This window comes from Gymnogyps californianus, chromosome 8, assembly GCF_018139145.2.
Source record: "Gymnogyps californianus isolate 813 chromosome 8, ASM1813914v2, whole genome shotgun sequence".
NCBI lineage: Eukaryota > Metazoa > Chordata > Aves > Accipitriformes > Cathartidae > Gymnogyps > Gymnogyps californianus.
This window is the reverse complement of record NC_059478.1, coordinates 23273193-23287354: the sequence shown is the minus strand read 5'-3', so window position 1 is coordinate 23287354 and position 14162 is coordinate 23273193. Positions and strand designations below refer to the sequence as shown.

General features: G+C 39.7%; 1 protein-coding gene across 1 annotated transcript in view; it reads left to right on the top strand.

Moving 5' to 3' along the window:
* The window catches only part of ST6GALNAC5 (ST6 N-acetylgalactosaminide alpha-2,6-sialyltransferase 5), a 73716-nt gene extending 64664 nt beyond the window's left edge, over nt 1–9052 (top strand). The window contains exons 4-5 of the mRNA XM_050900862.1: nt 563–670; nt 8129–9052. Of these exons, the coding sequence (XP_050756819.1) occupies nt 563–670; nt 8129–8360 (340 nt within the window). The 3' untranslated portion in view covers nt 8361–9052. The remainder of the gene's footprint in view (nt 1–562; nt 671–8128) is intronic.
* Nucleotides 9053–14162: the final 5110 nt, after the last annotated feature.

Genomic DNA, 14162 nt, shown 5'->3' with positions numbered 1-14162 from the left:
AGGCATAGCTGCAGCTAACTAGGAGCTTCCTGCCAGCAGTCACAGTGAGTGGCTGGGAGCCTCTAGAAACCAAATCATGGAGGGGTGGGAGGAAAGATGGTTAGACCTAGCACTTGAGGCCAGATCTTGCTCCAGCAGACAGGCTCCTCTGTGTGCTGTGGGAGGTAGCATTTTAAGCAGCCCTTTTCATCCCCCGTGATGCGTCTTCCTGGGCACTTAGTGTGTAAGCTCCGTTAGGTGATTATAGATGTGTATAGATTACTAGCAGAAGAATATAAATACAGGACATGGAGTTTCAATCACTTAAAGCAAACTTACCAAAAGGTCAGCTAAATATGAACATTGCTGTGCCCAAAATTAATTACAGCAAGGGCAGTTTCTGCATAGATTAGTCCACTGACAGAAGACACTAGCAAAATCATTAAAAGATGAACGAGCAACGTAGTCTTGGTTGCCCAATTTTCATAACCTTTCACAAGAATGAAAAAAATGCCCAGAAATTGCTTCAGATACTCAAGAATTATTTGTCAGCCTAGAAACTTAATTATCTTTTTGCTTTCAGGAAGATATCCAACACTTGGCTTAGCACGGGCTGGTTCACAATGACTATCGCATTAGAGCTCTGTGACAGGATAAATGTTTATGGCATGGTGCCACCGGATTTCTGCAGGTAGGATTTATTTTGGAACCATTATTAGCCAACAAGGTTGAACATTACAGATAAATATCTGAAGCTTTTAATTTTTTTTCTCTGTAACATGTCTTCAGTCCTCTTAAAGCAATTAATTAACATGTCCCAAGATCTGATTCTGAAAACAACAAACAGCATTTAATTATGTTATATAAAATATTTAAAAATTTTGTTTGTAGTGTGGGAGAATTAATCCATCTTGTTGGTTTCTTTTAGTCTCTGAATATTTATCAGCTAAAAGTAAAGCAATAATTGGCATGAAATTAATCTGAAAAAAGGAGTACTGGAAAACATGACTTGTAATTTGTTTTTAAAGTTTCCCCCCAGTTAATAGAGGAACGGAGTTCTCACAGTGACTAGTTTCTAAATTGAACTTTCTACGCAACTCAAATTAAGATTGTTGTATCTCTGTCACATGAATCCCAATCTTCCAGTAAATTAGCTTCCTAAATAATCCCCACTAAAAAAAAACCCAGAATTTGGACCCACAGAATAGATGATCAGTCCTGTAATCACCCATTATGGGCAGGCATACCACAAGTGGTAGAAGCAGCACACAAATTCTGTCAGAGGAAGCTAAGTGACCCCTTCATGCTGTTATATAAAGTAACGGCTTGTGTACATTTTACAGCTGTGTTGTGCCTCCAGCCATATTCAGGGCTCAGACCAAAGGTGCTGGTTAAGGTTTCCCACTGTGGATCAGTGACACAGGGAAACAGTCTTCAGGACTTCTGGTACTGGACGAAAATCACGTTAGCCACATGATGCAAAGACCCAGTAGAAATTCATACCAATTTGTTTTACATCAGCAATCTGTATGCTGACTTAAGTATCACCTGTCCATCCATTACTAGCCCTAGCACTCTGGCCTTTCAGAAAAGTGTCGTTATGTGCCCACACCCAGTCCTAATCCCATTTGCACTGTTAGGTGACCCAGCAATGCACAGAGCTGGTACTGGCAGTCTGGAATGATGGCATCAGTGTAACGTTTCATCACCTGCTCACGAATCCCTTTCGCTAAGAAGTACTTGCTTGAATTTTCTGTTGCAAATTTAGTGATCTCACTGAAGTCTGGTTCCTTGACTAATTCAAGATGCCTTTCAGGGGCAAGGGGAGCAAGGCTGCAGTGACAGGTTAGCTCATCTGTCAAAGAACAGGACTGCTTTGACTTTTTTCTGAGCACTGAAAAGGATCATTCAGGAATCTGCATTTGTCCTGGGCACACAGTAGAAATCCCTGAAGAAATTACAGTATAAAATGTCAACACTAAATTCCACTTTGTGAGAATTTCTGCAAATTATAACAAAACACTGATGATAAATGCTGTGATGTACTGCCAGATTTCATCATGAATTCTCCAAGGAAAATATCAAACTAGATCAGATATTCCAGACAACATAAATACCTTCCACAGCACAGCATCTCAGTTCCCCTGTTATTTCAGTTGGCCAAGACACACTTCTTCAGTTTCTGTAAGTGGCTGGTCTGTCTTACTCCAGAAGTGGCTGTATTCCAGTGGCACATGGAAGTAATTCTTAAATAAACTGATGATCTAAAAATGCAGAAGACAGCAGTTCACTGCAAAGCAATGCTCAATCCTGACTTTTCAGGCAAAGCCAGATTAGTTTAGATATACTTAATTTAAAAAAAAAAAAACCCAAACTGTTTTTAAGAGAGGCTAAAGTTGTCACTGAGACCATATGAAAAGCTTTCATAGAATTGATACACTGAAATCAAATGGATATCATATTAAATTATAACACAAAAAAGGCCGTAATCAATCCTACTATTGATAGATGTAATAAAGTTTACAGCCTGCATAAAAAAATCTTAACATAAAGATACACCTTGTCCTAAAAAGGGAAAAGGTCATTTCTTAATCAAAGGAATATAAAGTGTCTTTACTTCAGGTTTATGCCCCAGATGATGAAGGGGAAAACTGTAGTTGCCATGCCTGGAAGAAGCTATCCATGAAGATCTATGAAAGGAACCTCTTGCCATAAATACAGTTAACCACCTTAGTTTACTCTTCAGCCACTCATTAAGAAGTTGTTAAGCAGTGCTTCCTTTCAAAGAAATAAGACAACAAAACAGAATAGCAGAAAGAAAGAAATATTCTGTAATTTTAAGCCATATTTCCTGGTTTTCAGTCAGACAAAATACAAATCTACCATTAAAAAAAAAACCAAACCCCAAAACAACAAAAAACCCCACCCTACCTCTCTCATGTGTGTGCAAGATGGTATAGGTACTTTAGTTGCTGTGCAACTAAAGAATCATTAAGGATAAAAAAAAAAACCAACTCTTATTTCTATTCAGAGTTAATATCATCAAATTTACAACTTCAGCAGATACCCATTACTTTTTAAGTATTAATTTGTGGAGTAAGTAATGAGTGTGGGTGATCACTGTCACGGAACTAAATTAGTATCACATCTGTAACGTGAAGGACATCTCAAAGGTATCATGAATATCATACTGTTGATTCTGCTACAAATTATTAGCTTAAGATCATTAACCAAATTGCTTCCCACCCATGCAGGAAAAATAGTCTAGTGAAGGAGTCTGGAGTACAGACTAAAAGATTTGTCACTATTAATTGCAACAACGTGTTTTAGATTCATTTCTATTTACTTTCACTAGACATTGATTTTTATAGCTGAACTGGAATTGGTGACCTGATTATTATAAATTTCTGGTACTTTACAGCAAAGCTGTATGTACTATTGAATCCCTTTGCTACAGATTTATGCTGTAGTAAGGGTTAATGGCTTTGATATTGCTCTCATGCTGTTAAATACATCTGACTTGTACATTCTAGAACAAGATGAACGCTTGTGCTTCCATGCACAGTGCAGAGATTTTGGAAAGTGTGTGCACCTCTCACTCTTTTTTCACAAGAAAGACAAGCCATCTTGCTGTATTTTTTCCAGTGCCCAGGGATCCAATCCTAGCCTTTGCTGGAGCAAACTAGCACCCCAGATGGGAAGCATTTCCCTCTCTGAGCTCCCTTTGGCAGCCTGCTGTATGCACAGGACTCACTCCTGAACTGGGACATCAAGGATTTTCCTCTTGCCTCCCTACATCAGCAGCCAGCTTGTGGTGCACAGATAGCACCGCAATTCCTGAAGGCACTGCAGTGCTGCTGCTTTTCTTTGTGGCTGCTCAGCAGCTTCAGTGGGAAAGACACAGACAAGCCTTAATGCAGCTTGTAGTAACTCCAGTCCCTGTCCACTGGAGTACCGGCAGCAGTGAGAGGTTGGCTCCTTGCAAGTATCTCTGGGTACTCATGCGCACAAGGAAAACTCAAGGTGTTAGTGAGAAGAGCCCTCTTTAACCTTCCCCCCCGCCCCCCGGGCCTTCTGGAACTCACAGAAACTTAAAGCTTAATTCTGAGCCTTATTTTAACTAATATGAATAATTTTTGCTCCAATTATGGAGCCAGATCATTTTCCTATAAGAATCCTCATTTGACTGCCAGGCCATTTCCCATCTGTGATAATTTGCCTGAAAATTGGCATTTGAAATCCTTTAATTTATTCCTTTGGGTACAGCTTTTAAATCTAGTGTTTTCTTACCTCCCTCTCTCCACTTTCAATTGCTTTAAATCAAGTGCAAAGAAGCAGTTGTTGCTAGTTACATTTCCTGGGGCTTATGAGGGGCTTGATGGAAAAAGGGGTGTTCACAGGATTGTAAACTCTATAGGAGATAGTCATGCCCTTTGGTCCATATGCCTGAATCTCACCTCATTACCTTAATAACTTAATAACAAAATGCATAAATGGTTTGAAAAACAGGGCTAGTATGGAGGTCAAGGAAATGGGATCCTGGGAATAGAAGGCAAAAAATTATCCAGAAATCTTCATAGTCCTGGCACAGCACCTTGCCCATCACTGAACATATTAATGACACTTTATTCACCCTTCAGAATATGAATTATTTTACAAAGTGTGTGAGTACACATAGTTTTAGTGGGTTGATTTATAATGGCTCTTCATTTGTAAAAGAAGAGGTTGACCAGAATGTGATATGGGATGGCCTTGCTTTTCTGCCTTGTTTCTTTTGAGGCAAACACTGTTTGCTGTATTTTCAGCTTTCACTGTGGGTGGATACCATCTGTGGGAAAATGTGCACTGAAGTGGCAAACAGTAGATGACTGACACTGGGTACAAGCACTTACACGGTTGCTGTGCTGGCAAGCTATTAGGCAGGAAGTATAGTATATTTTACAGAGAAACTTTCCTAGATTCCTCCCAGCTGTGATACTAATATGCATGCAAAGTCTGACAAAATACTGATTAATGTCCAGTATCAGTCAGTGATAAAACAGCATCTGTTTTAATGTTAATAAATGAGGTGGCAAGCAATTTCCGTATAGAAATTACTCATGCGTTTCATTTGCCGGTGACACAAGCTAATTGCAGAGTTAGAAGATAACACAGTACAGTTAATTTGGGTTATGCTGCAGTTACTCAAGCCAGAGTTCAAATTCAAACCCTACTAGCATGCAATCTAGGGGAATCCAGAACTCCTATGAAAGGACGTTTTGTCTGAAGTCTTTCTCCTAGGTATCTAAGTGCCTTTCAGAGTTCCTAAATCCAAGATAGAACATTTGGAATTTAGCCTCAAAGCCTCAGTCAGCTGCAGAGTAGTCTTGGAGAGGTCTAAAGCCACCAGCATTTTCATTTTTGCATTGAATTCACCTCCAGTTCAGCCAGTAAACCTGCATACAAGCCTTGACAGCTCCCATCAGGGGATGCCTGAACCCAACAGGGTGCCCAGACTCTGTTCCTCTGCCTCTCTCACCTGCCAGGCCCTGTGCAGCAGGTGTTTCTGGACTGTTTCTCATGGGACGTTGCACAAAATCTAGTGACCTGTTAGAGCCTGGAGCTAAGGGCACCCACTTAGGATACTCTGGTGTTAGCTTCAGAGCCTTTGATGTAACGTGGAATCCCTGTCTTCAAAAGGGAAATCCATTGCTAAAATATCCACTGGTAGAATACTGGTAACATAAGAGATAAAGCACTTACTGGGAGGTACAGGCTTCAAAATGTTGCATTAAAGAGGCAACAGAAGCGTGTAAGCCTAGGTAAATACTAAGTTATCAGAGTGAGGGAGAAGAAAGAGGACCACTATCAAGCCTTCTCTCCTTCCTCTCTCCGTCTGATCCACCTATCCCCTGTACCTGTATATGTTGGGGTTTTTGTGGAGGAAAAATATGACCAGCGTTCCTATAGATCCTCCACGAGAAATCTGATTCCAGTTATCACCATCACCCATTGCTAATTTCAGCATACAGCAAAGGAATCGGGAAGAGACACACAGCGATTAATTTCCTGCTTTTTGCTCTTCCAGTTCATGTTCTGCAAACCCAACTCAGGCCTTCATAAAAAAAGGGGTGGGGAGGGGCAGCAGAGGGAACATCCCGACCAAATCTACCCAGAGGTATCGGGGCCGGCAGCCTTGCAGGCTCACTTGGCAGTACCGGGCCCTCAGCAGTTAACTTACTTCCACTGTGACTGCATTTGTTCAAAGTCTGTTGGAGATACGACTTCAACTTTACTAATCCTAACTTTAAAGCAGTAAATTTACACCGAGCAATATAGGTTTACCCTCGAGAACACAAGAGTAAAATCCAGCTTCAGTGCAGAAAGGAAGAGCAGTCTAAATGAGAGGCAGAGGCCTATTTCTTTAGTAGTTCTTAAGAAAAAATAAATCACATTAAAATGTATCCTGTTAGATTTACAGTAACCATACAAATGATTCATTGAAGAGATTATAATAAGAGGTCCAATGTATCAAAAAAGTATGTGAAAAATTAATTGAAAATTGAGATCTAATAGTTGTAGCTAAAAAAAAAGTATTAAATTTCTATATGAAGGGTATTTTTTACATTACAAATATGTTTTCTGTAGGTGAGGTATTGAAGGATTTCTTTTCACTCTTATGTATTCCAGTGAGAATATATACAGTAAATTTAGAATCCATCTTATTCTAGAAATGTAATTTTATTGTTATTCTGGTCTTGTAGGATTGATCACCGTGTTGTGTTACCAGGAAGCTAGATTGATTGAATTAAAACGTTAATCTAAGGTACAAATGGAAAGCAGCAGCAGTATCATACATTACCACTGCATATACAGTATGGATAATGGTAAAATAAGAAAAATTAGAGAATTGCGTAGGTGACAGAATTACACAGTAAAAATAATGACCAGGACAGAATACCGACAGATTGTGGATGCATTCAATTAAAAGTGAGCTTAAATATTAGCTCTTCAAAATGAAAATAATCAACTCTATATTAGAGCTGACAGCCCTGAATCTGCATGAAATTTCTTGCTCTGTACTAGGGTCCTGTTCAGCTCAGGCTTTAACATAGAGCAGTTCCAAGGCTTCACTAAATGGCAATATTTGGATTAACTGTTCTGCTGCTAAAAAATAGTTTGTTGGTAGCAACTGTGGAGATTGGTACAATTGGGTTATTCTGTCTGGGACAGCTATCTCTCTTTGAATTTATGACAAGAGAGGGTTATATGAATTCTTGTCAGCCCAAAATGCCCGTGCCCAAAGTAAAAACATAACGGGCACAGTTTAATGTAGAGAATAAAACAAAAGGAGAATTATTCACTCTGGCATATTATAATACAAATGTACCTTTTACAGAATGTAACATCAAAACATTGGAGGTTAGAACTGCTAAAATGAACTTTATCCTAAATATCTAATTGGTCTTTGGCGTATCCTGTGTGTCACCACATGAGTACTCATCTCCTGCTGGTTAATGCCGAGGGGCTCACAAGGTCAGAAGGATACTGTGGGTGAATGGTTTTAATTTTTAGCTTAGATACATGAAAGTTGCCGTTGTAAAATCAAAAAGAACTCATTTGTGCATCAGATGTTTGATTATAAAACCAGCAAGAGCAGACTGTATCACTGACCTGGCATGCAGATACACTCATTGAAGTTGTGCACTCAGAACCTCGTGCACCGTGCTGGGAATGGTCAACTGAGCCGATGTGACGCAGATAACCACCTCCCCTCCACATCTTCCCCTTCCCTTTCTTCCCCCAGTTCAGTAAATACCTCTGCAAGGCTTTTTACAAATCACAATCTAGATACAAATCTCTTTAAAGCAGTTTGCTTCAAATTTCAGAGTAGTAACACAGCCCTGCAGCATTCTCCCTTGTTTTTGCGCTGCTGCTGTCCTTGATTTAACTGGGACGAGGGGATTAAAGGAGAGCAATAGAAAGAGCAAAGAAAACACCTTTGCCCCATTCCGATGTATTAAATATGCAAGAAAAAAACAGCTACCTAGAAATTTGGTTGAACTGGGAGAAAAAGTGGATTTGAGGCCATCAGTTTATTAAAGATAGCATCTTTTCAATCAGTAAAAAAGAACATCTCGGGCTTCCATCTATTTTCTTTCTTCCACAGGGATCCTAATCATCTTTCAGTACCTTATCATTATTATGAACCATTGGGACCTGATGAATGCACAATGTACATTTCACACGAGCGGGGACGAAAGGGCAGTCATCATCGTTTCATCACAGAGAAACGAGTGTTTGAGAACTGGGCACGGACATTCAATATTCACTTTTTCCAACCAGACTGGGAACCCGAACCACTCACTGTAAATCACCCTGAGATTAAACCGGTGGTGTGAGGGATGAACGCACACGACCACAATCACAGTCACCTACTGGATCAGCCTTCGGGGTGTTGGACCTTCTGGGACTGCAAAGCAACCTAGAGGAGAAGGGTAACAGGATTTGCAGCGGATAACTGCAACAAGTCAGGAAGTTATGATGAAGGAGCAGAGCAAGAGTACTTTCGGTCGAACTGCGTATTAATCCAGTATATAGCCTTTTTTGGCCATCTGACTTCCTGTATGTGTATGTGATTTGTGAAAAACAACTTGAGTATCATTAACGGATGGTTAATTCATTATGGTTTTTTAAAGTACAATGCCACTGAATTTTCATAGTGAAAACTTGCAGTATTTATTTAACGGAGGTTTTTATGCAACCTAGGCCAGTATTTTTCTAATTCACAGTTATGTGGTTGTTTATCTTTCATAATTTTTCAAATCCAAAATTAATATTGCTGATGGTTTGAAAGGCCTAGCTTTTTATTTATAAAATTTGTTTGAAAATATGATTCTATATAGCATGTAATTAATATTTGATCTGGAAATGTTGCATTTCTTTTAAAAATTTTGGGCCTAAAGCCTTTAACAGCAAGAACGGTCCCATGTGCAGATCTAGCTAACTTTACATTCTGACATCTCATGTTAATATGAAAATGGTAGTGAAAATTCTGTTTGATATTAATGTGCATTTGCTGCTGTGCTATCAAGCTGCTGTTTTTTAATTAGGTGTGGGAGGAAGGAGGGCAAAGTTTATCCAAAAAGATCACTGGCTTAGCAGCATGCTTTTCAGTGAAGAGACCAGGCTAAGGCTGGAGGGGTTGTGTTCTGTTTTGCCTCTTGTAGTCCTGCAAGAGGCTGAAGGAGCAACCCTCCTCAGGCAACAGACTACAAACCAGGCAACAGCCGCTTGAGACAACATGACCAAATTTCTGAAATCAAGAAGTTAAACTGCCAGGTACTACAATACCAGCCATACTAGCCAAAAAGATTACAACGCTGCACCTGCAAAAATCCCTGCCTTCCACTGTTCCAAGATCATCACTGATCTCAGAGATCCTGGATCGCATTGAAGCTGGGATGTGAAACGAGTTCCACGAGTACCAGGGTGTCCCCTTGAAAAGAGCAAAGTTACACTTCGCAGTTTTTTCGTGAAGTACACGTGCACGGCGAGTCCCTGTGAACCAAGGGGACGGACAATGCCAGTGCTGTATATGGAACCCCACAGCGTGAATTACTGGGTTACATTTGGCTTGTGAATAAAGAAGATTTCAGTTACAGTATTATTTTTCCTTTTGCCTCACAAATACTAAATCTCTAATTTCTTTGAAGTAATCAGTAGGAATAACTATTGCATGAAACATTATACCTCGGGTGACAAAGGTGTCTCTCATTAGACAAATACTAAAGCTAGAATAAAGATACTACCTTAAAACGTCTAAACCCAGGAAGCTGAACCTCAGAGGCAATATGCAGAACTGGGACCAAACTCACTATCATTTAAACCCACTTACAACCCACTGTCTTCCTCCTTCCAAAACCGGATAGCAATAGCTGCAGCTGCCCTGCAGATACCCCGATTCTCTGGGGACAAAGTGAACTGCCCTGGCAGGGGCAAAACGGTGTTACCCCTGTAACACTGCCTGGACCTGAAGAGCAGGCCTCCAAGAGCCACTCTCCTTGCTGCAGCCCTCCCCACTATCAAAGAGCAAGAAACTATAACCTATTTTGCCTTAAAAGCTTTCTTTTGGTGTTCTTCCTGGTACACACCACTCAGTGTACAAACTGAATGCAAAGCTCTACTATTGCCAATTGCTTGTAACCTGTCTCTTGTCAGCTGGTGTTTAACTCTCCCTCTTTCACTGATTGTGTTTTATTCCTTCCACTTGATTTCACAACATTCTACAAAAAACAGAATGGATTTTGAACTAATGGTAATTTGAACATCCCTTTCAGCATGTGTACTGGGGCATGTATCCAGCATATATTGCTCGAATTGATGAACTCTGTCAAACTGATTTACAGATCATTTCTAATGTGACTGCAAGAGATGGTACAGATCACAGTAGGTCCTCTGATGCCACCATCCTTTTGTTATTTTATTAGTGATATAATAATAAAAAGATCTTGTCATTCTAAAATAGAGCTCTCAGTTTTTCCATTAATCGAGGGCTGCAGGATGTGTATGCCAAATGTTTAGTTACGTTATTGTTAAAACCAGATCATTTTAAAAGAGATGATACTGATCTACTTTTAGTATTCAGTAGAAACATGGGGACTTGCCAGACTCTGCTGTGCTCCACACACTTGTTTCCTGTCTGCAGGACTGGTCAAGACCAAGTAGATCAGACAAAGCATTAAGAATGTGAAGAAGAAACATGGGATAAACTGACACTAAATGTCCTAACTTCTGACAGAGTGAAGCTCAGGATTGTAAATATTCCTTCTTCAGTTTCTGTTAATAACAACTATGTGTTCTTGTTACCCTTATACACATCCAGTCTTTTAAGCAAACAAACCCAAAACTCACTTTAGACTCATCGATCTGTAAAGTCTCAGCAAGTTGCCCCATCTAATTACAAAAAGTATGAAGGAATATTTTCTAAGAGTGAGTCACACCTGTATATATAAAACTCACTGCAAAAGGAATTTGATGAAGCCAAGACGACAGCAAGTTTTAAATAGGATTGATCACACAGATTTAGATGGAATGTAAGTCCAGTCCAAAAAGCACAAGTTATAAGAATGCAAAAGAAATGTAAATAATTTTTGAAGTGCTGCAATCTTAATTTACAAATTACTAATGTATTTTTCTATAAAAGCACAATTTTTGAACTACAGCATATCCTGCTACTTTTCAGCCTGAAGTAAGGTTTTATGGCCTAGTTATAAACCAAACAGATTTATGATAGAAAATGCTGTCAGACCAGAGATAAGTAGTACAAACTAGGCACTGCTGCCACTCTCAGATTTACGATGTCATCTTACACTCTTCACTGTAATTTGATCGATTCATGATCTTCAGCACGCATCATTTCACATATTAAGAACTGTTGCAAAACAGTGTTTACAGACATCAGCAATTTTAAGATCTATGTTACTTTAGTTCTGAACTCCTTGCATACCTTATGCTTTTATGCTTGGCTTCATCAGAGTAGCTATTTTTCATCTCGAAGAACCATAAGCTCTTATGCCGTGGTATGTGCAACTGGAATTGAGAATGATAAAGAAAATATCTCTGCAACTAAGAACAGAAAAACACAACCATTGCTCTCCATTATTTTGGCACAGTGGTTGCAAGATGCCCAGCTAACAGCATCACAATACAAAGCAAAAACACGATGCACTTTGAGAAAACCTTCCATCCAAAGTGTTAAAGCACCTCAGAAAGACAAGGTAATACTTTTTCTTCCTGAGTAACGAAACTGAGGAAAGGGGAGGTTAAGAAACTTACTAAGACCAAGTTACAGCCTTAGAACTAGATTTTAGAGAGACTCAGGTCTGCTGACAGCTACCCCCGGCTCTAGCCAGTAGAACACACAATGGCAATTTCATTTATTATATATACATACACATGAACAGGAGTGTAAATTGGTAGAATTCTGCAAGAGGTGCTTACCTGGGTCTTGTCCTGCAGTACTTCTCAGGCAAACTTCATAGGAAACAAAGTGATTTTTACCCAAAATAGCTCTAAGGAGGCAAGGACACAATAATCTAAAAATAGCTGGAAAAACGCTGGGGGATGGGGTAAGGGGAATCTAAAGAGTAAGGAATAAAACGTGGTTTGTGCTATCTAGCTATATTCCCCTGGAACATGAAGATCAAAGTCAGGCTGCAGCTGACGGAATGGAAAGTTGTGTCCTGCAGAAGTTTCTTTTCAGTATTCTACAAATCGATCACATGTGCCACAAAAACTCCTTGAAAAATTCTGATAATCACCTCTGACTAATGAAAGTTAGTTATTTTATTTGATGCAAGGAGATGCAATTTCTAGTTCAATTAAAACCATAGCTTAGGGATAAAAAAACATGAACAGTTAAACAGTGAAAGAGCACTTGTAAGACAGCAAAACGTAGTGCAAAAGAGAAGAAAGTACAGAAACCTTACAGGTATCAATACTTCACCTTTCCTGGTGCATCAGTTAATAATCATTTTGAGTTTCCAGCTGCCTACTGCAAAAGCACACCTTGCATATCACAAGATTTTATAAGGAGAAAGGAGGAGAAGAAAAAAAAATAATTTAAGTATAATCTCCTGTAAAAAAAGCAGGAAATATGAAAGGGCAAGAGTCTAAGGTGGTGAGAAGTTTCTCCATACTGAAGCAGAAAAGTATAAAACTCAAAGGATGTTTTGTAAAATGGCTGTAAAATGGCTCTACTTATGCTAAATACCGTTAAAACCACTAGATTGTTAAATGTTTTCTACACTGAAAATTACAACAAAACATGAAATGTCAAATGATACCCTTTGACCACCGTGTGGATGGAGTTTCAGTATCACAGTGGAAACAAAGAGGGTGACTTTTATCATGGCTGACTGTAGAACAGGCTCCATGGCAAATGCAGACATGTGGAAACAGGCCGTGAACCAGCACCTCCTTCCCTTCTGTGGCACCCTCCCAGGGGTGCCAGCAAGAGAGCACCCTGACAGCACGAGAGCACGCAGCTGTCACAGGACACACTCTTGCACTGCCAGCAGAAGAGGGAGACGTTTCTTCATGTTGTCTGTTGTTCAACACCAGACCAAGCCAGAGAAACTACTCAGCATATGATCAACATACAGTGTCCTTGTTCACTGTGAAGTACTTTGACCAGGAGTTGTCAGGAAGACAGAAAAGACGGGAAACTACAGACGAGCAAACCCAGCAACCCAGACAAATGGATGGAAAACTGTAACAAAGAACAGAATTAGCAGTCATAGAGAAGATACATTGGCTAAGATGTAATGCAGCTTTTGTAAGAAAAGTCACACCTTGCAATTCTATTTAGAGTTCTTCAAAGTTCTCTGAAGTGAGTAGACAAGAAGATCCAGGTGATGAATCCACTTGGAGTTCCACAACTAGTTTTGCACGGTGTCTCTTAAAAGACTTCCGAAGAAGCTATGGTGCCACGGGATAAAAGAGAAGATCCTCACCTACAGAACCCATCTGAACACAGGAAGTAAGGCTAAGAGGATACATCATCAGCTTAAGGTTACAAGCAGAATTCCACAGGAAACTGTCACATTATATTTTCTCTGCTTTTCTGTATTCTTCCCTTGGCATCTACCATAGGTCACTCCTAGACACAGGATACAGGAGCTAGACTCTGTCTAAATAAATAGATAAATAAAAAGTATGAAAAAAAAAATTGTATCCAATGAACATCAACTTGTACACAGAAGCCCAGTTACAGTCTCGCCAGACTCACAACGGGCCAGGCAGCCACAAGATCTAACAACAGTAACTGCATTCTCATTTTACTGAAAGCAATGTCAAAGCCTCTAGCTCAGATGGAGAGCAAGACTGGATCCTTTTTAACAGCCAAGGAAAGTCATCTTAATAATTTGGTTTCTCAGAACAGGTTTATCTCCTTTAGGAGATGCCTAGTGATATTTAAATCTGCCAGCTTCTTTACACAACCCAGACAACTGTTAAGATAACATCAGTAGCTTTTAGGACACTAGATACTTCCTGAAGTACAGGGAAGGTAAAGGGAATAGTGCGTATTTAGCAAGGTATAAGGTTTTAGGACTTTGCTGACTTCACTTTGGCTATCAGATCAGTTGGAGCCTATCAGTTAGGATCCAGACATAGAGCACGATGCGAGTCTGTTAATAGCA